This window comes from Lemur catta, chromosome Y (genome assembly GCF_020740605.2).
Source record: "Lemur catta isolate mLemCat1 chromosome Y, mLemCat1.pri, whole genome shotgun sequence".
Lineage (NCBI taxonomy): Eukaryota > Metazoa > Chordata > Mammalia > Primates > Lemuridae > Lemur > Lemur catta.
The window spans coordinates 4,354,983-4,380,633 of record NC_059156.1 but is presented as its reverse complement, the minus strand read 5'-3'; the positions used below and the strand labels follow the sequence as shown (position 1 = coordinate 4,380,633).

General features: G+C 48.4%; 1 protein-coding gene across 3 annotated transcripts in view; it reads right to left on the bottom strand.

Annotated features, from left to right (window-relative positions):
* Positions 1–25,651, bottom strand: part of LOC123629085 (protein Shroom2-like) — a 173,939-nt gene that overhangs the window by 29,718 nt on the left and 118,570 nt on the right. For all 3 annotated transcript variants that reach the window (XM_045539033.1, XM_045539032.1, XM_045539035.1), the window contains exons 4-5: positions 21,400–23,830; positions 20,040–20,137 (exon numbers count right to left, since the gene is read on the bottom strand). In XM_045539033.1, the coding sequence (XP_045394989.1) occupies positions 20,040–20,137; positions 21,400–23,830 (2,529 nt within the window). The remainder of the gene's footprint in view (positions 1–20,039; positions 20,138–21,399; positions 23,831–25,651) is intronic.

Sequence of the window (25,651 nt, the reverse complement as noted above, 5' to 3'; positions counted from 1 at the left end):
CCTTTCTCTGAACACTTAATTATTTCTACCTTCGTTTCCACTGTAACCACCTTTCTCTTTGCTGCAGGCTCAGCTGGACTTGCAGTGGACTTTCGCTTTGGAGGCATGGTCATCAGGGCAAACACAGACTCACAAAATCAAATTAAAAAGTTAAGACAAGTGATGCCACGCACAAGCGACTGTATAAACAATGAGACCAGCCACTAGTGTACAATGCTGCACCAACGGCGCGCTTACGCCATATGGGTTTGTTTACATGTGCGGGAGAAACTAGTTCCTGAATTATAATTTAATTATAAATTATCCCTGTGGGGAGCCTTGGAAGCCCATTGGTAAGTGCAGAACGCCTTACAGTCGCATCATCCCTAACCCAGGGACTGCCTGTCATCAAAGGAACTACTGAAACACAGAACTGTGAATGGGTCCCACGCCTTTGGGACCCTGCTTGAAGCAGCCAGCCGAAGAATACACACACAGAATCCAATTCAGATGAAGCTCAAGAACAGGCAACACTAACAAGAAGTCACAAGTCAGAGAGTGACTGCTATGGGGGAAGGGCTTGATTGGAAACAATAAGAATGAACTTTCTGGAACCTATTCTGCTTTGATTGCAAAATATATAAAATTAACAAAACTCATAGAACTGAAGACCTAAGATCTGTACATTTTACTGAATGTTCATTATGCCCTAATATAAAAAAAAGAGAGAGGGAATGGGAAAGCAGATGTCTTTCTGCCACCTTAAGTAACAAAGAGAAGGCAAAGGTAAGCACTCAGTACACTTGTGTGGCAGTTTTAAAATACGTCCCCGCAAATCCTCTGAAACTCCCTCCTTCAAAAAACCGATTCCCCTCCCCTCAATGTAGGCTGGGCTTCGCAACTCACTCACAGCAAACAGTGTATGGCAGGAGGCCATGCTCGCCGCAGCACTATCCACAAGTTGTGGCAGCGATCTGAGTGTCCAGCACCAGAGGAACAGATAAAGAAAGTGTGGCATACGCAGATGATGGGGTAAAAATGCATTTAAAAGAAGGAAATCCTGCCATTAAAAGGAAGGAAATTCTGCCATCTGTGATAACATGGATGAGGCTGGAGGACATTATGCTAAGTGAAATAAGCCACATGCAGAAGGACAAATACCACACAATCCCACTTATGTGAGGACTTTAAAACAGTTAAACTCACAGAAGCTGAGAGTAGAATGGTGGTTGCTGGGGGCTAGAGGAGGGGGAACCAGGGAGGTATTAGTCAGAGGCTAAAGTTTCAGTTATACAAGATGACTAAGTTCCAGAGATCTATAGCCTAGTGCCCATAGTTAACAATGCTGTATTATATACTTAAAAATTTGCTAAGAGGACAGATTTTATATTAAGTATTCTTATCATACCCCCCCAAAGAGGTGGGAGGAAACTTTTGGAGGTGATGGATTGTGGTGACGGTTTCACAGGTGTATGTATACTTATCTCCAAACTTATCAAGTTGTATACATTAAATATGTACAGCCTTTTATATGTCAACCATACCTCAACAAAGTGGTTAAAAAATGTATGGCAGAAGTGACAATGTGTGACTTCTGAGACGAGATCACACAGGCATTGCAACTTGCTCCTTGCTCTCGCTTGTGGATCACTCACTGAGGCGAAGCTAGCCGCCATGTTGTGAGGACACTCAAGCAGCCCCACCGCAATCCCCACGGTTGGAGGCGGGCGGACTGAGGCTTCGTGCCAACAGCTGTGTCTGTGGCCTCTTGGAAGTGGATCTTTCTGCTCCAGGCAAGCCTTCAGAAGACAGCTTTCCTGGCCAGCGTGCTGGCTGCAAGCTCATGAGATGCAGAGCTCTCCCACCCAGCTAAACACCTCCCTAACTCCTGACCCTCAGAGGCTATGGGAGAGAATAAATGTTTAGTGGCATTTCAAGCCACTAAATTGGAGCCCAATTCATTATGCAGCAGGTAACTAACACAATTTGTCATTCCACCCTGCATGCTGTAACGATCAAAGTGATCTTATTGATTCTCTGGAGGGCTCTTCTGTTTTCAATGTACATACAGGGAACTTGCGGTGCTGGGGATGGCAGGCAGGAAATAAACCTCACAAACACATCAGGACATCTGCTTCTAAAAGTTGGTATGTATATAATCGGTACCCTAACTGGATTTTATGCCAAGATTCCCAACAATAGTTTATAGCCCATTAGCTGATTTTTGTTTCATTACTGTATTCCTTTAGATTAAAAGAGGAAAAATCAAATCTGAATCCCTGTGAGAAATATTATTTTGTTGTGGCAGACATTTTCATTTACCCCAAAAACAGTTTTAGGAGCATCTAGTTTGTGTACTTTTATTAGAGATGATCTATTATTGGCAAATGCTCATGTGCAAGTTACAAGCTATGCATGAGTTTGGGTTCACCTTATCCTCATTCCCTACATCTACATGCTCTTCTGAGACACTAATGTGTGTCTGAATTCCTAGAAATCTAGCAATGGATCTAGAAGGTTTTCAAATTACAGTTTCACCTTTCTTCTTCCCTCCCCCAACTCTACCAGGCTATCAGTCACATACCATAAAATTCAGTGATTAAAGGTCTCATGAGTTTGAGTAGATGTATAGAGCTGTGCATTCACCACCACGATCGAGTCTAAATACAATTTCATCACCCCGGAAAGTTCCCTCTTGCTCCCCAGCAGCTGCTGCAGCCCTGATGAAACCCCTGCACATGAGTCAGTGTGCCAGTCTGCAAGGACGCCCAATCCCATGCAGCAGATGTAAAGGATTAAAACCCTTTAGCACTACATATCAAACCACACTGAAATGACAGTTGGGAAATACCCCATTCCAACAAATTAGAGGGTGAATCTATTTACAGCTTTCCCGAGTAAGATTTTCTGAGAACAAAGGCCGCTGGCAGGAGCTGCCCCACAGTGGCTCTGCTGCTCGGGAGGGAGGTCTCCTGAGGGTCGTTTCCCGCCTTGCTCTCTCCTCCAGCCATTCTGCTGTGTGTGCGTGCAAACACACACGCACACATACACACACACACACACACGCACATGCACACAGTCCTGGACCTGGGGACTATGATGGCAGGGAAAGTACAGTGAGGCCTAATCCTCTCCCCTGTCTTCCGGTCCAATGCCATCCTCCTGCCACCAGACTGCCACTCTGTCCCTCCATGCTCCCCTAGTCCTCCCCAAACCGCCCGCCACTCCTTGGGTCCCCACTCCTGCACCACACACTTTCGATAAAGGCCCTTCCCCACCTGCTGTGATCCGCATGCCCTGGAGCCCTCCCCACGGACACCACTCCAGTTCTGAAGATCCCAAGGTATTGAGCCTAAGAATACTGAGTTATAGAAATGCCCCTGTTATTTCTGGAAGGTAACATACTGATGGCATCTGAAGACCTGTCCCTGAGATTACAGTTCTTCTGATCCTAGAGGTCATTAAAACACAGGGACAAACAAACCAACCAACCCCTTAGACTTCCAATGTGCCAGAGCTTAAAGGCCTAGGAGATTCCATCTTCCACAAGAGGTAGACAGCCAGGAGCACTGCAGAGCTGCCTCTTAACTCCCTTCTACCATGTAATGCAACATTTCCACAATCACTGCAGAAACAGATCCAACTGACAGCTTCCATTAGGTTCACTTGCCCATTATAACGACTGTAATAAAAACATTAACTGGTCGTTGAGAAGCCCCTTACTCTTTAAAATGTGTTTACATCTATGGTTGTTTGGCCCCTGTTTGTTTTGACATAGGTATACCCTAAATGATTACATGTTTACAGGTAGCTTACCCAAGGAAAGCAAATACACAACATGAGCGCTAACATGAACATAAAAACATCACAGCGAAAGGCACAAGCCTGGGAAAGTGCCCACATGAGCAGAGCAGACCCCAGAATGGGGTGGGGAGGGGTCCTACAGCTGGGCCTCAAATGGGACCCTCGGTCTCCTGCCAACCAGAGAAAAAAGGCAGCTAAGAGGAGTCGGGGTTATGGGCAGGCTGTGTACTTCTTAACTCTTCCAAGGAGACAATTCTCTTCCCAGCTTCCCTGTGCAGAGCACAAGCCCGGCACAGGAAGCACTCCCGTCCCATACGTGAGCACGCCCAAGCCCGTGAGCGGAAGGACTTGCCCCACACTCTGAGCTAGCTAGGATCCAGATGTTCATCTGCTAGCCTCTGCTTTTCCTTCCGCAAGACCACATGACCTGTTAATCTGAAACCCCTGGCTGCTTTTCTTCCTCAGCAGAGTTGTCTTCTCTGCAAGACATTGTAGCTTTTAGATGGAGGTCTACACTTTCTAGGGACCTCATGCTGACAGAGCCACCAGTGGTTACCCTTTCTGGTTGCAAATGGTAATGAGAGACAAGTAACATTAACACAGAATCGCCAGAGAGGCAGAACTGGCCGCATAGAGCCACCATGGGAAAGGGCAACACAACACAACAATTCAACATATGTTGAATGTGTTTGGCAAAAAAGTCCACATTTAGCCAACCATTAACTTTTGAAAAGTGGGCGCATACACACACATACACACACACATGCACGCACGCACGGCAGGGATACATTTGCAACCTAAATGACAACGATCAAGAAAGGCTCCACCTTCAACAGAAACATGAACATGAACGTAAAGCATAATGCACAAAAGAAAAAATACGAATGGCTAATAAATACACAAAAAGTCTGACTTGGCTAGTTACCAAAGAAATGCAAGTTAAAAATGAAATAACTTTTTTCCTATCAAGCCACAGAATTTTAAAAATGTCTAATACTGGTCAAGTTTGGGGAGAGGCAGAACTGTCCTGGGCTGTGAGCAGTAAGCACACTTTACGGAGGGCAATGTGCTAGTATCTCCTAAATGCCTGCCTACCAATTCCATGTCTAGAACTCTATCCTAGGCAAATCAGCATAGAAGAGCACAAATACTTCACTACAAGCTGTTCACTACAGTACCATTTATAATTGTGAAAGCCTGGAAGTAGCCCTAAATGTTCACAGGTCACTCACTGCAAGGTGGTCGTATCTTAGCATGCCATGCACCATATGTCTATAGGTTTACAAACCAGGGCAGCTTACAGACAACATGTGTGCCATGACTACACATGTGAAAACATATTTGCAAGGACTTCTAAGCAGACACACTTCCACGTTCCACAGCAGAAACTGGGTGGCAGGACTGAGGGTGATTTGTGGTGTCTTTCTTCTGCTCCCCAGAATTGCCATATAGTCTAATAAGAAGGTTCTAATTAGTAAAACAGATTTAAAAAAAAAATGCTATTATAAACTGTACACCACAGCCTAGGAAGCTGTAGCCCCAGATTAGTATAAATCCTACTTCTCAAAAACATACAGCACGCTTACCAAATAAGGGGCAACTTTTAATTTTGGGCAGTCCTGTGGTAAAACATATTAAAACCTAGTCAATGTAGCATATCAGTTCCATAAATCAAGAGAAATTCTCAATCTTCCTTCTATCACAATTGTATGTGACCCAAAATTCTGAAAATTCTACATCTCAGGTTATTGCCTACTTACTATTTACTCAGCTGCATCAGATTCAGAAATGGATTATTCGCCCAATAGACTTCAGATATTTGTTCAACAGAAATTTACTTTATATATGTAACTACTATAGAAGATATCTATAGTACACACATGTAATATAGGTGTGTATATATGTGTACACACACATGCATGTACACAAATGTGAAATATCTTCCTAGAATTTCTAGTTATTCCACTTCTAATGGCCTCCAAGTACATTTAAGGGCCCACTAGCCAGATATTTTAACAAAATCATTAAAAACAAATTTCACACGACTTAGACCTGAGAGAGCCCATGTGGCAGCAGCTGACTTTATGAGGCTTCACCACGCATCACCTAAGCAGGTTTAACTGTCAGGGCACTGCCATCCACAAAGCCCTGTTGGCAGAGCACTGAGTCTGCTAACAGAGCTAATTTCATTTGTAAATGTGTATAAAAGACATACGTCTATTTGTGTCTCTTCTACATGTTTTTGTTCACAGAAATGATGATGGCAAATGAGCAAACCAACACAACCACAAATTAGCCCATGGGGCTGGATATATGATTTGAAGGGGCATTCAAGTTCCTGGCTTCTGTCCCTGAGAATCAAAAATCACTAGGGCTGAAAGGGACCTTAGAAATAATTTAATCCATGCTCCTTATTTTGTGGATGAAGAAACACAGGTTCGGAAAGGTTAGGCAGCTCACAAGCCACGCCAATGCAGGCTTGGGAGCACACGCCTCTGTCTCTTCTAAGTGGCTGGAAAACCTCTGCTTCACTAAAGGAAGCTGTGTGTGTGCACGTGTGTGCATGCACACATGGACATAGGATTCAGAAGCCCAAACTGAAACTCCTTCCAACTGCACCGTCAGTGGATGTGGGATGTGAAAGTTAGCAAGAGAACAGCTTTGGCATTTTGTACCTGTTCTACACTCAGGCTGTGCTTACCCGTAGGACCTTTTCACATGAGTCAGCAGGAGCCCACCAGATGGAAAGTCAGTCATCTTGCGTGCAAGGGCATTCCATTAACAAGCTGTGAGAATCCAGACACTTAACCCCCAGTCAGCTTAACTGTGAAATGAATACAGTACCCACATTGTGAGACCCAAGATACAGATGGAGAAAGGTACTGTGAACTTTCAGGAATTTTTTAAAAGGGTTCTGCAAATATGTTTTAAAGGTGAATAATTAAATAACTCTAGGATCTCCTTGGACATCCATACAGATGTCTATAAGCCTTCCAGAAATGACCCAGCTAACCTGCTCTAGCTAGGAAAAGCCAGCTAGAAAGCACGATTGTCCAAGGACGGGGGGAAGGTGCCTGGACACAAACTGCCAGCTTATTTCTACTGCTCCCCCACCCTGATCTTATTAAATTTTAATGCATAATGAGTAAAGAATTAAAGGTAGTGAGGAATAAAGTAAATGTATTCCAGAGGCCACATAGAACACTTCCTTCCCCAACCTCCACAATCCAAAGGCAGACTGCAGGAGCAGCCGGCCCATGCAAAACAAGCGGCAGGCGGCACACATTTACTAAGGTCATTGGTCCCTCCAGCTGGGCAGCAGGAGCCTTCTGCAACCTATCTGGCTAACAAACATGCACAGTTATTGCTAGTACTCTTTGTAAAAAATTGCTTTTGTGTGTGCTCTGTTCATGCCTCTATGAATGAGAATTCCCCTGCAGATTTTTCCCTTAAAGGGGGATGTGTGTGTGTGAGCATGAGAGAGACGGAGAAAGCATAAAATGTTTTTTTCATTATGCATGACAACAGAAAGCATAGCTATGTCCCTCTACCACTCATGCGACAAAATCATCAAAAATACTTGCAGAATATGCCCTTAAAGGCTCCACTCTGCAAAGAAGAGAAATAGAAATATGCCAACCATTCACCAACTCTATATCAAATCTTTCAGGTTTTTTATATGACATGTTAAAATATTATTTTCCATTAATTTTATAAATCTTAAGACAGTCTACAGGCAATAGGATGTTTATTACAAACGCTGTCAGGTAGATTTCTGAAAACCTTTCTTCAAACCCCTTTTCCTTTTTACCTTTCAAGTAGGACAACCACTAAAACATGTGTTTCAAAATGACACCTACTCATGTGAGTCAGTAAATGCAGACCCAAAAAGAGAGCGTGTATGTGTTGATACATATCTATGCAGCAACTTCCATGTGAAAATGGCATCGACCCCCCCCACACAAAGCTTCCTTTAGTAAAGCAGAGGCATGCCAACCACTTAGAAATATGACCAAAAATAATAATCTGTTCCTTTTATTATAAAAGAAAAAAAGCATGCGTACAGTAAAATCCTTAAACTGTCAAAATCACACCAAAGAGAGCAAAATAAAAGAACCCGAAAACGCTAAGAACCACAGTGATTCCATTTTCTGCACTTAAATTTTTTCACTGCAATCAGCAGGCTGTGTGTGAATCTATCCATGGAGCATTTCTCATGACTAAACATGCACACCTGATTTCGCCGCTTTTTCCCTTCATTTGGATGTGGCTGACTCACCATTTTCTTTCAATGTCCGCACTCAATGCCTGAGTAGTGGGAATGCCCGTTTCTTACTGCTATTGGAAAAGAAGAGGCAGCACTGGGCAGACAGGTCTTCATGTGCTGCTGGCGTCCTCCAGCCAGCTCCCTCGGGGAACCCATCTGCAGAACTCACATGCCAAGGGCTGCCAGTGCCACCGATGCGTATGACAGCGTGTCGGCTCCAGCCTAGAACATGATGTTAAGAGGCACTGCCTTCCAGTTCCAATGTGCTTTTAGCTCGCTGTGAAAACCAAAGCTGCAAACAATTGCATGCATCCACATGCACACATGCGGCACAGGCGCGAGTGTGCTTGCATACATATGTGCACGCCTGCAGAGCTCGCGCTGCAATCTGCACCCTGATTTGCATTATTTTCATCTTCAGGCAGAACAACAAACAATGCGAACATCTGCAGATCTCTCCAGCTCTTCCCCCAGCATCGTGAGCTGACAAGCAACCAGCCCTTCCAGACAGCAGAACAAAAGAGGCACTGGGAACTACAACCCCCGAACAAACAGCACGAACAAACAGCATGGGTGTTATCAAACCAGTCCCACTGGGGATGAGATGCCCTGAGAACGAACATGGGGGCTCTTACCTGGCTCTCTGTTTGCTGCAGTGGGCCCCGGCTCACCCCGCCTGCCAAGGCAGCGATGTGCTTCAGGGACCCCGCCGCCCGTGTCTGCCGCTGCAGCCCTCACACCTCGCTGCCTACAGCACTGAGGAGTCTCAAAGCCAAGCTCGCAACAGCTGGCCTGTCTGTGCCTGCTGCCGTGTGACGGACAAGTTCACACAGCCTCCGTCAACTTTAACCTCCACGGCTGAAGGCAGGTTTCACTGGCAACTCCTGACCTCGGGGGGAACGTTCCAAACACTTCAATGTTCAAACCCCAAAAGGCTTCTCCTTTTAAACCCCCCAAAACTTGAAGGTCTCCCTTTTCATATTTTAACAGGGTGAAATACAGGAAAGCCTGCTGCGCCGATGTTACACAGCTTTATTTAACTATGCTAGATGATCGTATAATGTGTGTGATGCATGGTTCAACCCCACAACCAGAACGAAGTGAAAGAGGACATTCAATAGCCTATTTTATGTCCATTTAGATTCCTGGGTGGATTACACACTCATTAGGAATGCAATCCATCAACTTACTAACCAAGTGTTTCCGGAAGTTTTACTGCTTGCGAGGCACTTGGGGATGAAGGCAAAGCAGCCCCAGGCTGACCTTGACTTACCCAATTCACCCCTTCACAATGCTCTGTGTTTATAGCCAGACCTCAGTGCCCCTGGCCTGCGGGTGCAGGAAGCAGCCTCCCCCAATGCTGGGCCTAACAGCCCCTACCCCCCAACAAAGGCCCGGGCTGAGCCACCAGGATGCATTTTCTTTCCAACCTACTTCTTCTACCAACCTCTTGTAAATTCACAGCAGTTACTTCCAACTCTTGCACATTACCCCAAATAACACATGCTACTTTGTAGCCTCTACTGTATTGCTTCAATTTAGTAAGAGTTACTCTTCAATTCTTTTGCACATCTACTTGATCTTAAGCACTGGGCTGGTATGTTAATGTAATATCCCTTTAGCAGTTACATAAGTCTGCAAGAAAGGGGGTGTGGATGTGCCAATCCTCCAAGCGTGTGAGGTCAGCAAGCGTGGGTGGCCTGACACAACAGTGCTGAGAAGCAGAGTGAGGACTTGAGCCTGTGTCTTCGACTCCAAAGCCAACATTCCTTCCGGTAATTTTTATCTTCACATATTATTTCACCAAGTACGTGTTCCCATTTGCCCCCAGCTGCCTCCATATCCCAAATGCTCAACAGACACTGGGAGGCCACACAGGAACAGGAATCTAGCAAGTAGCTGGGGGCTGATCAAATATTTCGTTACACTTCGTCCCCAAAAGGTGTGTTCCTAATACTTACAAATGGAGTAACTCAAAATGTACACTACACTTTTAAATACACATCATCTGACAATGGTTTTAGATTTACAGAAAAGTTGCTAACACAGTGGAGAGAGTTTCCATATACCCGACATCCAGTTTCCTCTACTACTAACATCTGATTATTATGGTATGTTTGTCACAACCAATGAACCAATCAGTACTGGTACAGTAATATTAACTAAAGCCCATACTTTATTCAGATTTTGACTTAATGTCCTTTTTTCTACCCAAGAATCCCATCCAGGTAGCACGTCACATTTATTCATGCCTCCTTAGGCTCCTTTTGCCTTGACAGTGCTTTAGACTGAATGTTTGTGTACCCTCCCCCAAATTCACACTTCGAAGCCCTAAGCCCCAAGGTGATGGTATTAGGAAGTGATGCCTCTGGGAGGGTCATGAGGGTGGAGCCTCAGGGATGGGATCAGGGCCCTTATAAAAGGGGCCCCAGAGAGCTCCCTCACCCCTTCCACCATGTGAGGACACAGCGAGAAGGCACCATCTATGAACCAGGAAGTGAGTCCTCACCAGACACAGACTCTGCCACGCCCAGATCTTGGACTTCCAGACTCTAAAATTGTGAGAAATAAATTTCTGCAGTTTACAAGCCACCCACTCTATTCTGTTATAGCAGCCTGATGGACTAAGACAGGCAGTTTCTCATACTTGCCTTGTTTTTGATGCCCCTGACAGTTTTGAGGACTGTTCAGGCATTTTGCAGCATGTCCCTCTACTGGGAACTGCCTGATGTGTCTTTACGACTGGGGGTGATGGACGTTCGGGAGACAGACCACGGAGGTGAAGCGCCATCGTCACACGATGTCGAGGGTACTGCCGTCAGCATGTGTCAGGTGACCAAGGTCTGTCGACGCTGACCCTGATCACCCGGCGGGGTCAGTGTCCGCCGGGCTTCTCCACCGGAACGTTCCTCTGTACCCGCACTGTTGCATACTGCACTCTTTGGAAGGCGCTTACTACACGCAGCCCACACTGAAGGTGTGGGGAGTCATGCTCCCCCTCCTTGAGGGCAGAGTAGCTGCATAAATTATTTGCAACTTTTCTGCATGGCAGATTTGTCTATTCTTCATTGTCTAATTGATTCAATTATTTCTGTATATCCATATGGGCTCGTGGACTTATTTTATATATTGCGTTATAATCCCCTACTGTATATATTTTGTTGTGTAAATTGTTCCAGCTTTGGTCGTTGCTGGCTCCTGTGCCCCTTGCACATACCCTCATGGTTGCTGCTGTGGGGTCTGCGTACGGGTGTTTGAGCCCTTCCTTCCGTTCTAGCCCTACGACTGCTCGACGGGCTCATCTCATACATTCCCCGCCCCGGCCACTCCTCCGAGGAGCCCCGCTTCCTTCCAGTGGAGAAGGGTACTAGAAACCAAGATCTGGCTGCTGGCTATGCTCTAGGAATCCATTCTTAAAGGAGACTCCCCACGAATCATTTCTAAGGAGCAAACACCTTTTTAATGTTAAGGTTTATAATTTGGCTTTCCATATATCCGTGTTTCTTAGAGCGAGGCATAATTACCAGGGCTTACAAGATGACCAAACCTTTTCATTGACTCTGCAGTATCAATACTATTTAGACTTTTAAATTATAAATCATTGTTATAAGTTGCACACAAATCTGCTTTTAATTGACACAAACATTTGTGCCCTCAAAAAGTACCACAGATAAAAAAGGATAAGAGCAAAACAACCACCCTAGCACGCTTACGTCCAAAGGACTTCTTCCTTCTCACCTCTGACAGTCTTGTGGAAACCTCGAATCTTTCCCAAGTCATTTCCCATAAACTGAGTGGCATGCCCACCCGCTGTGGTCTAAGGACAAGCTGCCCTAACCCGCACTGTCACTGGGAAGTGAGAGGAGCTGCTGTTTACAGCAGCCTACGTTCTCCTGCAGTTAAACCACCACACCACAGACTAGGAAAATAAAAGCAACAGAAAAATGGGTGCCATGTTGGAAGAGGATCATAAAATACCACAAAGAAACCTCTTTGAAACATCCAGACAGACTGCCATTCAGTTTCATGTTCCCTGTCCTGGAAGCACACTTGTTCAAGGCCACCCCTTGCATCCTTCTACTAAATCCAAGGCGGTTAGTAAACCTTTGCATAAAAGGCCAGAGAATAGGTATTTTCAGCTCTAGGAGCCATTTGATCTGTTGCAATGACTCAACTGTCTGCCATTATACAGACGAAGCAGCCACAGGCCATCTGTGAACAAAAGGTGGGGCTTTGTGGCCCTAAAACTTTATTTACAAAACTGGGCAGGGGGCCAGAGTTGGCCTGTGGGCTGCAGTGTGCCAGACCCCTCACTAAACCAGTGCTTACACAATCCTCTGCTGAGTCATCTGGACATCCGCTTCCTGGAACTCGAAACTGGTGAGTACAGTGATGCTCTATCAGGCTCTTCTAAACAGAACAAAAGCTACTCTGCTCTAGCATGAACCTCTGTTTCCAAGGGCATCTCACATAGACCCCCAACCTTCCTGGTTCTACCCCATCCTACACACCGATTTGGGTGAGCCCCTCTGAGAGAGTGTGTCACAAACCCTGAGACCCAGACTCCACAGATGACTCCAGAAGTAGCCCAAGGAAGGCTGTGAGATGCAGCCTGAGGGCTGTGCAGGTTTGCTGAGGAGGAGGAGGAGGAGGACCAGGAGGGAACTCTGGTGCCTACACACCAGGCAAAGACAGGGAGCACCGAGCCGAGAGAAGCCTGCCAGGGAACTGGCACATAAGATCGCATGGCAGCAGGGAGAATCTTTCTGCAGAGGTGCGATCTGGGGGGACCACCTGTGGTTCTACTCAGGGAGCTGACTCTGCTCTGCTGAGAGGTCACCTGACAACGACAATGTGTGCCTGATAAACAGGAGGGAGGGCTGACACACAAAAGACACAGATGGCTTTGCAGGAAGGCGGCCAGGCTAGTTCTGCCAGCTCACACCCACATCCTGGACACCCCCAGAGCATGGGGATTTTGCTCATCTTGGTTGCTGCTTTAGGGAGGGGCAGGAAAGAGCGCGGAGAAGGGAAGGGCCCCCATGGCTGCCAGGTATGGGGGGACAGTGTGGATGCTGCCCCTAGCTGAGGGGACAAATGGGGGCTCGGGTCCAGCTGGGCTCCCCCCCACCAGGCCTGATGGGGAGGGTGGCCAAGTCACATGACGGCTGCTGCTGTGCCGCAATGGCAGAGCTGAGAGGTCACTACAGGGACACCATGGACGACAGAGCCAAGAATACTGACCATCCAATCTTCTACAAAGTCTGCCGACTTCTGAGCTACACCAATTTTAGTGCACAGATCCATTTTAAATGAAAACAAAAACATTTTCTTGTGGATTTCCAGCGTTGACTGAGTTTTTTTAAAATTGAGATAAAATTCATATGCTGTAAAATTTTCCCTTTGAAAAGGTACAGTTCAGTAGTTTTTAGGATATTCAGAGTTGTGCAACCATCTCGACTATCTGATTCCAGAACACCTTTATTGCTTCAGAAAGAAACCCCGTGCCCATGAGTGGTCTCTCCCTCCCCACAGCCCCTGGCAACCACTAATCTGCTTCCTCACTCTACTCATTTGCCTCTTCCGGACATTTCACAGAACTGGAATCATACAATATACAGCTTCGATTTTTTTATTATATTGTTGAATATGTCTAAATATGTCATCTGTTTCAGTTTCCTTATTTTTATAGCTCTCAGCCTATAAAACACAAAACAAATTTGCAAGTTATATGCAAGCAAAACTCTAAAGGCGAGGTTAGTCATCGGGGCTTTGCTGAGAACGAACTGCAGAGCTTGTGGCCCCGGGCACTGCGGCGCCCCTTCTGGGTCCAGCTACCGCTTCTGGGTCCAGCTACCGGGGCTTCCCGAGTTGACTCATTCAACCATCACTTTTCTTTGGCCTAACAGGACACGGAGCTCAGCGGGCATAGCACCCTGGTATCTTGTCTGTTGTACTGAGGGAGAGCGTCGCTTCCTTCCACAGGGGCCCTGGACTTGCTCTTTCCTCCCAACCAGGGTCAATTATGTTGTCACCATGCACAATGAAATTACCACACACACACACACACACACACACACACACGAGTCGTGGCCATGTACACCATCCAGAATACACTGATAGGAATTTTAAGATTTAGCATGGAGGCCAGGAAAGGTGGTTCACACCTGTAATCCCAGCACTTTGAGAGGCTGAGGCAGGAGGATCACCTGAGGTCAGGAGTTCGAGGCTGCAACAAGCCCTGAACATGCCTGTGAACAAGCACTGCACTCCAGCCATGGGAACATAGCAAGACCCTGTCTCTTTGAAACACAAAACAAAACAAAACAAAACAACAACGTATTTCAGGAGCGACTGCGATATGAAATATGGGTACAGGGTTTCCCTTTGGGGATGATGAAAATGTTCTGCACCAGATAATGGTGATGGCTGCACAATCTTGTAAATGCGCTAAATGTCTCTGAATTGTACAGGTTGAAATAGCAAATTGTATGTTATATGGAGCTTTACAATTTAAAGATAAATAAATAAGTTGACAACACCATTTTTTAAAAAGCAAGCCATTTAGAGTAACTCACAGACAAACCCTCTAACCCTCAAACTACCGCCTTAAAATTCTTCCTTCTAAATAACATGGAGTCACGAGACCACACCGACAACAAACCAACCTGTGGCTGCCTGTCCTGCCAAGGTTTCCTAAATCCATTGCACTTGAGAGGAAAATGCAGTTGCAAATGAAGACATCAAAACAAACCCACTAGACCCACGCTGCAGTCTCTTTCCCCCGGCTGCTGCTGAGTGTGGGATGGGGTGTCATGTCTGCACATACTCCTGCACACAAAGCACCCAGCCACGCAGTGCACTGTGCCACACTCGCACACGGCTACGCTGGATGCCAGGCTCTGCCCTACAAAATTCCGAGCTTGAGTCTCGCCGTGTTACCCTGACCGATCCAGCACCAGCACGGGCTTCGTAATTACCCAGCAGAGCAGTTCAGAATGGAAAGCTGCAATTACTCCTCAGCTAATTGAAGGCCAGGAAGGCAAATGTCAGCCCTAAAGCAACAAATGAGGGGGAAAGCCCGGATGACAAATCTCTGTGACTTATATCCTGAAATCTCATCAGAAGCTTGTCTTCTAAATGTCACCTTAACCTCCGTACACCCAGTCGCCTCTCAGGGAAAACATCCAGCAACCCAACCCTCAGCTTCATTTAGCGTGTTTATAATTTTATGTTAAAACAAATTTTTCTGTAAAGAGCTCTATGCCACATGCATTCAATTTTGCGGCTGGTACTGTATATAGGATGTACTCGCCCCCACCCCTTTGCCCCATCAAAACACAAGCCCAAGGCCAGTGCCAGCCCGTTGGCGCTTGGCAGCAGCTCCAGCAGGCGGGGGCGGAAATGGCTGGAAGGAGGCAGAGAAGGGGGACGCTGCCAGCACCCGCAGCCGCAGAGGGCCGCCCCCAGATCTCATTTCAGCTCCAGCCTCCGGAGCTGCCCAGAACACAATCCTCAGTGAGGCCTCTCAAACTTGAGGAGCAACAATCAGATGCAGTCCATCTTCACTTCCTCACAAGGCTTACATCCAACACTGAAAAACAAGTCCATGCCACAAAATTTACTTTGAGACATTTATGTCTTCTTGATTCTAAATGCTATGCCAGTGCAGAAAGAGAAGTAAAGCCCATTTCATTTGCTACTGTGTAAGCTAAAATCTCAAATAAAATTTCAGCACGCAGAACTGTACCAACATGGAATGATTTCTCTTTTTTAAAGGCTAATCAAGTGAAGCAGTGGGAGTAGAGAAGGAACAAAGGAATCTGTAACTGGTTGTGATCAATTACCTGTAAACACCACTGAACTCAGACCAGCCCAATATGGAATGATTATCCACCATGATCAAGAAGGACTGACTCAAAGAAAGTTAGGCTGGTACCCATGTATTCAGCCACCAATCCCTCCATTTACGCGTCCCCCCACCCATCCTTCCAGCCATATGCCCATTCATTCACCCACCCACCTTCCCACCTTTCCTTCTAACCATCCATCCATCCACATACCCATGCAACCAACCACATACCCTTCCAACCATCTATCCATGCACTCATCCAACTATCCACATACCCTTCCATCCAACCACCCATACATCCACACACCCATGCAACTCTCCATCCATCCATGTACCCTTCCCATCCGTCCAGCTGTGCAACTATCCTTGTACCCCACTATCCATCCATCCACATACCCATGTAACTATCTGTATATCCTTCCATCCATCCATCCATGCATACACGTAGCCATCCACATATCCATCCACACACCCATGCAACCAACAACACACTCTTCCAACCATCCATCCACACACCCATGCAACTCTCCATCCATCCATGTACCCTTACATCCCTCCATCCATGCAACTATCCATGTACCCCTCTATCCATCCATCCATACACCCATACAGCCATCCATGTACCCTTCCATCCATCCATCCAACCATCCATTCATCCATCAACACACACATGTAACCATCCATATATCCATCCATCCATCCATGCACACATGTAACCATCCACATACCCATCCATTCAGTCACCTACTCACCCATCTCTCCATCCATCCACCTGTCCACTCATCCACTTATCTGTCCATTCATCAGTCCATCCATCCAACCAACCACTTACTGAGCACCTAATTTGCATAGGAATTATGCCAGGTACAGGGTGCTGAGAAATGAAAAGTAAAATCCTGGTCTTCCAGGAGCCATCAGTCGGATCCAGCAGGCACTGAGGACTGGTGAAAGGTGTGGCAAATACATCCATGATGTGAGTACACCACCACTGTCCCAGTCTTCAGAGCATGCCACTGTTCATGGGGTAGTGAGCATCCACTTGGAAGGTAAACTCTTAAAAGTGGAATTACTGAACAAGAAGTTATGTGGCTTCATATGGCTTTAGTTACACCCTGTCAAAAAGCCCCCCAGACAGGTTTTGCCAAATGCCCCTCTTCCGTGCTGCCCACATGGCAGCAACTGCTCTCTTCGCTTCATTTTAAGGTTTTCCATATCAGTTGTGAATCTCAAGGCTCATCAGCTCAAAGATGGCATGACACTTCTTGACAGAGCTGACACAGCACAGAGAATTAGCATAAAGAGAGAAGGGAGAAGCAGGGACATTTCCCACATTGTTACAGACTTAACTGTGCCCCTGAAAAATTAGTATGTTGAAGCCCTAACCTCCAGTAACTTGAAATGTGATTCTACTTGGAGACAGGGCCTTTAAAGAAGTAATTAAGGTAAAATGAGGCCGTTGGAGAAGGCCCTAATCCAATAGGACTGGAGTCCTCATAAGAAGAGGTGACTAGGACACAGGCACGCACAGAGGGATGACCAGGTGAGGACACAGGGAGAAGACGGCACCTACACGCCAAGGAGAGAGGCCTCAGGAGGAACCAGCCCTGAGACACCTTGATCTTAGACTTCCAGCCACCAAAATTGTGAGAAATACATTTCTGTTGTCTAAGCTGCCAGTCTGTGGTAGTTTCTTATGGCAAGCCCTAACTGATTCACCCATTCGAGGGACCCCACGAGAGCATTTGCAAGAGGCAGACTCTTGCTGGTTACGAGTGAGCCAGGGGACCTGGTGCAGGCCTCCGAAGGCTGCAGGGACAGAGGGTGAAGCACCTGGCACAGGGCAGGTGGGCTGCTCACGACGGGAAAAACTGGAGAGAAGGGAACGCTGCCGGATCTGCTCCCTTGGTCCAGGCTGACTTTAGCTCAAACACCATCCGTTTTGCCTGTGACCCAGCCAGAGGTCACCTGGCTCTCTCTCCTCTGACCTTCTGAAGCACCACATAACTTTTTAAAAAAATTATAAATCCGTGTCATCACTTCAATCCTAGGTATTTGTGTCTTTCTTTTCCTCCTACACTGTGAGGTCCTTTGGGGGCAGAACCTCTGCCCTACTTGCCTTTATACATAACACAGGATCTTGAACTTCACAAAAAATTTTATCTCTATTTGATCTGCATGAACAACAAACAAATGAAAATCAACTCCTATCCCAACATTCTTCTGCTATCCAAACAGAATACAACAGCAAACACTTTTCATTATCATGTGTCGATTAGCACATCAGTAATTTATATTATTTGCACAGACGTGTTTACATTGCATTAAATGTATGCAAAACACTGGGTATTGCTAAACTTTTGCATTACAGATTTTGGTTTTGGTGAGCAAAGGACAATCCTTCGCCAGAATTTTCATTTCTATTACTCTCAAATTTAATTTTTCAAGTGTATTCTTTCTTGCTGATCTTTCAGAAACTAAACCGTCTCTGGAAAAAGTTGAAAACCACTTTCCAACATTTGAATTTTACAATTTCCCTGAACCTCCCCACTCTTAAAAACACACAAACAATTCTGAAAATTGCCGGGTTTGGAGCTCAAAAGCGGAGAGCTTCTGGAACCAATTTCTTCAGCGTGGTTATGCAGTCTGCTGGAAGACACAGCCGTGATAAATGAGCTCCGGCCCCACCCCCTTCCTCTTGTCCTTTCAATGCTGACAGTGCCACTCACTCGCTCACACTCACACACACTCGGCATGCACACGAGAGCTGTTCATGGCAACCCCTCCCTACCCACAGAAGAGGAGCTACACTCTGGCCCCCGTGGGTGCCCTCTGCACAGTCTAAAGGCTCGCGGCACCAGGCAGAGTGCCAGAGGACAGCAAGGTCCTGCGTGGCAGAGCCCAGAGAGAGCCAGGCCCACAACGCACTGCACAACTGGGCTCATGATGGCAGCAGAGCCTGGAAGCTGGCTTTGAAGACAGACCACAGCTGGCGCTTGACACGTGACTGACTCGGAATCCATAAAGCTATAATTGTGCTTCTCAGACACGGCTAAATTCTGTGGGTGGATTATGCATCGGCCTTTCTTACCCATGGGTTCTTTGTTTTAGCCGTGCACACTGTTAAGTAATTGCAGGGACTTCCTACACAAGCACACACAGAATATCAATCCTGTCGCCTCAGAGCCACATAAATATTTGATAGTCTTGTATGAGGCTAACAGCACTCAGCTTAAAGCCAAGTGAAATCAAACCCCATTACATCAGGCTGTTGAAAGCAAATGTTTAAACTGGTTACTTCTGCAAAAGAACCGTGAGGTCACTGTTTAATTTGAATGGCACGCCACTCACACAAGATTCTCAAGGCAATAGAACAATCTGCACCCAGCAATCCTGTCCTGTGCACTTACTCCCACCCCTGCACCAGCCCTTTCAAAATAAGATCACACATCTTCTGCAGAGACACAGACTTCTCCTGCTCGCCTTGTATTTAATCTAAATCCCATCCGCACCACAGCGAAACAGCTAGAGCGCACATTTGGGAATTGCGGCACGCAGCATCGCAATGCCCTGCTGCTGCAGTGCTTGCAGATGCTCACAGCCTCTCGCCGGGAGTCGACCGAGTTCATATCTATTTTAAACCTCAAAATAAACTCATTAACTAAGTCCAATTTAGGAAGGCTTGCCCTGTTTTTTCCTGACAGACAATCCTCAGAGGCTACTCTAGTTTCAAGACCGTGGGCCAAGCACACAGCTGCGCACTAGGTGGCTAAAGCGTCCCTTCAGCCAGGTGCCCCGTACAAAGACTCAGTTCCAGTAGGTTAAACTGAACTTCTCGTTTTTCTCCATAAAGAGTCTCACTGTGGGGAAGACGCAGCAGCATTTTAAGAACCAAAAATGCCCCCATGGTGTTAGAAGGTGTCTCCGCCCTTGGCGTGCTTCTCCAGGCAGGGCTGCGGGTGCACCGGCTCTGCTCAAAACTCCAGGGCACTGGAGACTCTGGGAATCACGCCTAGTTGGCAGCTGCTTGGACTTGGCGAACACCAGCTGTCTGGCCTTATTAACCAAGCATCCACCCACCCTACAGAAGCCCGCCCCCAAGACACCTTTTGGGTAACCCCAAATCCCAACTGCACCCACCTCGGAGCGGACCGTCCCTCCTCTGCCTGGACTATGGAGGGCAGTGCTCGCTGCTCCCTGGCGTCCTCCGCCTGCCTTCGAGGTTCGACAGAAGGCTCCTGCGAGGGGCAACACAACGAGACACCAAGTCACCAAGCTGCCTTTCTCAAGACGTCTGTTATTATGAAAGCCCTCATTTGTGGGTTCGCCTTGCACGCCCGTAGCACGACATCAGTGACGCCGCCTGCTGTCTCGTACCAGGACCCGGCCGAGATCCTTGTCGGTTCAGCTCCACAAAGCATTTCACTGAAACAACTGAACTAAGACCCTGCCGCCATCCACTTCTACTCTGGGCAGGAAACTGCACTCCCACGTGAAGCCTGTAAAACTGTGTGGCACAACTGGCCAAAAGAAATAAAGCACAGCTGGTCACAAATCACCACAGGGAAGCCTCGAGTCCTAGGACTTGTCGGAGTGTGGGATTCTTTGCTCCTGATGCAGTAAGTGTGGCATTCTTGGAGGTCACGCTGGGTCGTCCACAAGCCAGGGCAGACCAGCAGCAGAATCAAAGGCTCGCAGTGTCTGCGTGAGGTTTCAGGGCCAGGATGCCACAGAGCAAAGTGGCAGCTTTCTTCCCAGGCACACATTAGGCATCTTACGTCAAATCTACCACTGGTTCTTTCAAAAAGAAATTGCATCTGTTACTGCAGACATTTTTTCTTTGAACTATACAAACTCAGATGTAATAAGCAAAAAGAAGCTGAAAGGGGGGAGAGACTGACTGTCGACTCTGAAGTATGGCTGAGAATATGGAGTTTTCTAGAAAGCTTGATGTTAACTCTCACCAAAAAAAGTGTGACAGTTTAAGGCATTTGAAATACATTTTGCCCCAGAGCAATTCTTAAAATTACTTGCAAATAAAAAACAGAATACCAAAAAAAGCCCAATGCTATAAATATTAAATGGCATCAGTGTTTGAAAAGGGGCCATCGCGTTTTATCTTAAGCCTGTAAATGAAGCGCCCATTTTCCTTTCAGAGGGAATGTCATTGTTTTCTACAGTCCCCTCCAAGTTCTCTGCTCAGCAGGAAGGTCGGGGCGGGCTAGCTGCGGGAAAGACAGGAGCTGGAGATTATGACCACAAGGCTGGGAACGAAAGGTGCAGGTTTGGGGGAATATGACATTTGATGCACCGTGAGCGTATCACGTCTTCCCCAAGGACCTCTCACACGAGACCTTACTAGAAAAACTGGTGAGCACAAACGCTCCAACAGCTGCACTGGAGGAGCACCCCCACCGGGCCACCTGATTTTGGGGGTCCTGGCTGTGCCTGAAGATGGCAGTCAGGGGCAGCTAGCCCCTCGCTGTGGAGCCACGCTCACCTGTTTGTAGTGATCCGTGGACGGTGACGACCGGGACCTTTCGTGAATGTACCTTGGCCTCTCATGCTGGTCCAGACCCACATCCAGAATGTCATCTGCCGAGTGATACCGCCCGGAACTCCTGGCTTCCAGAGGTTTCCTCTGTTCTTTCCAAGAGGCCTGATACTCTGCGAAGGTTCCGAGTCTCTGTGGCGGTTCCAGTTCCCCTGCCTTTTCTGCTTTTCTGTGGCCACCGAGGCTCTCCGCGAACGAGCTGGTGCGCGGCCGGGGCTCCGCGCCCTCACACCCGCGGCCCGCTGTCCGCGGCCTCTCCCTGGGCAACGCATGAAGCACCGGTCTCTGCCCGGGCCTCTGGGGAAGCGGTTTGCTTGTTTCCTCAAAAAACTTCCACCTGTCGGCAAAAGTGCCCACGGTGTCCTCGGGTGTCCTGGGGAGCTGGCGAGGACCGCGGTCCCCCGCGAGGCCGACCTCATTGATCTTCTCTGGCTCAGAGTACGACTTCAGCTTCTGCTCGGCCGTGAACCGTTTCCGGCCTCCGATGCGGGGGATGTGGGGCACACCGCCTCCAGGCGAGGCTGGCTTCGCCGGGCCCGTTTCCCAGAAGGGGGGGACAGTGTCCGGATCCCCAGGGAAGGAGGCTGAGGCCCCGTGGTGCCCTGTCCTGTGTTCTGGTGACCTTGGGTATTGGTTAACCGGGTTGGGGTCTAAGTCACGGCGCTTGAAAGACGTGGCCCTCAGGACCCGGGCCTGGGCCTCCTTCAGGTGGTCCTTGTAGGTGCCAGTGACGGGTCCTTCTGGGGGGGTGCTGGCGGCCCCTCCCAACTCGGCCCTCCAGCCACCCTCGGCGTCCTCGGTGTCACCGGCTCCGGTCAGAGTGGCCGTGCTCTTGCTCTTCTGCAGCTTGGCCCTGCGCATCTGGATCTCATTCCTCAGCGTGGTGGCAAACCGGTCGCTTCTCCGCGTGGGTCTGCCTACCTGGGCGTCGAACGGCGGCGGCTTTGCTAAGCCACCACCCTGGCCATTCTCCGGCCGACACGTCCCCTCCCGGGTCAAGGAGTGCAGCAGGGGTGTCTTCTGGGGAGAGATCCTGCTGCTCTCTCCGTCCTCCCACTTGAAGCCGTCTGTCGCTGTCTGCTGGCCGGCTTTGTCAGCGTGGCTGGCCCCGGGAGGCTCCTGGGTCGCTGTGGAGCAGCCCTCAGCCCCTGCGTCTGGCGGGTCACACCGTCCTGTCTCACGGGCATCCGGAACGCCCTCATGCTGAGGTAGGTGACGACGTGGGCTCTGGCCCACCAGCTGAGAGGGAGGACGCTGGAGGGCCCCCAGGCCCGCATCGGAAGGCCAGCATCCCCCTCGGGGCTGTGCTGCCTTGGCGCCCGCCTGCAGAGGCTGCCTGGTGGGCACACAGTGACGAGAGCCCTGCCCGCTGACATCCGCCTTCTGGTCGGCAGCACTGAGCCACCTCACCTGAGGAGGGCTGTCATCCTGGAAGTGGGCGGTGGGGGGCTCTGGCCCGAGGCCCATGGCCGGCAGCTCCCTTGGTGACACGGGAGCCCCGGGGCTCTCGTCACTGTACTGGTGCGGGTGCTGGCCCCCGTGGGGAGGCTGCGGGAAGCGCACATCCGTGCTGGACAGAGAGGCCTGGAGCCTGCCGGGAGCCCTGTCTTCAGAGGATGGCCAGCCAAAGTCCAGGCGGGCCTCCTGCAGGTAGCCTGGGCCTCCGGCTCCCTTCCCGCTGCTGGGGCGCACCAGCCTCCGGGGCCGGTCGGTGGGGTCTGGTCTCCAATCGCTCTGGGGCTGAGCCCGGGCCAGGGCCATAAAGTGCCTCGTGGTGGCCGCCTCTGAGAGTGGGGGGCCCTGGGCCTTCTCGTGGCTCTTGGTGGCAGCGAAGCTATCACTGCGGAGAGGGGGTGGTGGCGGTGGTGGGGAGGAAGGTGCTTTTCTCTTGTCAGGAACATACCAGACGGGCCCAAAATTGGCCCTCCCAGAAGAAGCCGGTTTGGGCTCAGCGCTGTCCTCTGGCCTGGGGCTTTTACTGCTGTCACCGAGGGCCCTGGGCGGGAAGCACCCAAGCCTCTCCTCCAGGCCCTGAGGGTCACTGGCAGCCTGGCCTTGCCAGCTGCCACCCTGCCTGGAGGCGTCCCAGAGGCCCTCGCTGTAGAGGATGTTCTCTGCGGAGGAGGCGTCGGCCTTGGACAAGGTGTGGTCGGGAGTGCTGGAGCTGGTGGAGAAGGAGCCGTAGGCCGAGTCGCGCTGGCTGTGGCCGCCCAGATGGTCGATGCTGCTGTTGGACTTAGCCGTGGAGAGACGGCCAGAGGGGTAGGGGTGGGAGGGGTGGTCCAGGCTGTCCACGCTCCCCAGGGAGCTGAAGTGGCCAGAGGTGCGCTGCAGGCTCGTCTGCTCCCATGAACTGGACAGGTCATGGGAGGAAGAACTACAAAAACAAGGACAAGGCACACTTTAGCAAAAGGACAGGACTGCAGGACAACAGCATCTCAACACAGCTGGCCCTTGTGGAAGTGTCAAGATTCTGAATGATAACCCCCTGGGGTAAGATCCCTGGGTCTGACATTTCACCTCAGCATATCTAAACTGCGGCAGAGAGAGGGAGAAACTGTCTGAGCACAGGCTGAAAAGACTGTGTTCTCCCCGCTGATGCCTTTTAACCAAACAGATACCTTTCAAAGCTAAATCCCATACCGCCAACAGGCAGCGCCTGTGTTAACACTTCTATCTTCAGTCGATAGTTAAGTGCAGGAGTCAGCAAACTACGACCCAGGAGCTGACGATGGTTTTTATATTTTTAAATGGTCAGGGGAAAAGAATTCAGAGGAGTGATATTCCTCTGATTTGACCTGTTAAAGTTATATGAAATTCAAGTTTAAGTTCATAAATAAAGTTTTACTGGAACACTGTGACCATCTGTTTATGTCTTGTTTGTGGCTGCTTCTGAGCAGAGCTGTAAAGGAGCTCAGGAAATTTCACCCCAAAATATGACTCCTTGGTATTTTGAATTAAGACCCTTGGAGATTAACAGGCCCTTGAAAAAGAACAATAGACTTCCCTCCCTGCCCCTATTATCTCAGTATATTGCAGGGGGAAAAAAAATGATCAACGATGCAACCAGACATGGTCCAAATTATTTAAATATAACACCTGTCCCTCAGGATGACTTAGTTTGCAAAGAGAATCATTTACAAGTCGATATGCCTCCCCATCCATTTGTCCTCCCTAGCACCAACATCACCCCTGAACAGAACTACCTGTACTCCTCATTTCCCCTCCCCTCCAAAAAGACAGGTATAAAAACATTTGAACTTAATTGGGATATTCAGTGATTCTCCCCATGTGCAAGGTAAATAAACCTTTCTCTTATTAATTTGCCTTACTTGTGAGTTGATCTTTCATCGAACTTTTGGGGGAAAGGGCAAGTTTCCCCTCGCCCCTACTGTCAGGTCTGGCAGAGGGTAAACAGGTGTCAAGGACGTGGCCAAGGGCAGAGAGCGGGAACCAAACTGCAGCTAGGAATTGTTCCCTAGTGGGAATGTACACAATAAAAAGTTCCTAGTAACCTTTAACTGATATACAGAGCTCATTACCATCTGATTAGCATAACATGCGTGGAGCCTCGTGAAGAATTCTGGGGAAGAGGCATGTGCAGAAAAGGAAACTGTAGCATAACCAACCTCTTGTCAATATGTGACCACAGCCTGTCAGTCACTCCAAAGGCAGGAAATGACAACCAATCCTGCCAGGAGAAAGGCAAGACAAGCTAGTAAATGACAACCAATCCTGCCAGGAGAAAGGCAGGACAAGCTAGTGAGCTTCTAGAAAGCAGCTGTGCTCAGCCTTGGGAGTCTTTCTCCACTCCTGGAGACTGACCCGTTCCATTCTCTCTGGAAAGTATTTTCACTTTGTAGCTTCCTTCCTTCCTTTCATTCTTCCTTTTATGTGATAAACCATTCGCATAAAATTGCTCTGTGTTTGTGATCACTCCGTGATTGAATCTCGACTCAGTACCCATACTCATTCTTGACACTGGGACCCGGGAGAGACCAGGGAAGATCCACACAGACAAACCTAACACTACAGCTGGGTAACTGCAGCAGAGTCTGTCTGGCCCTCAAAGCCAAAAATGTTTCCTATCTAGCCCAGGGGGATAACATTTCCTTTCCAAACCAAAATATTAAAGTATTAACAGGTTCTCTCTAAACTCTCAGTCAGCTGGATATTTGAGAGCGTAAGTGACAGGCTT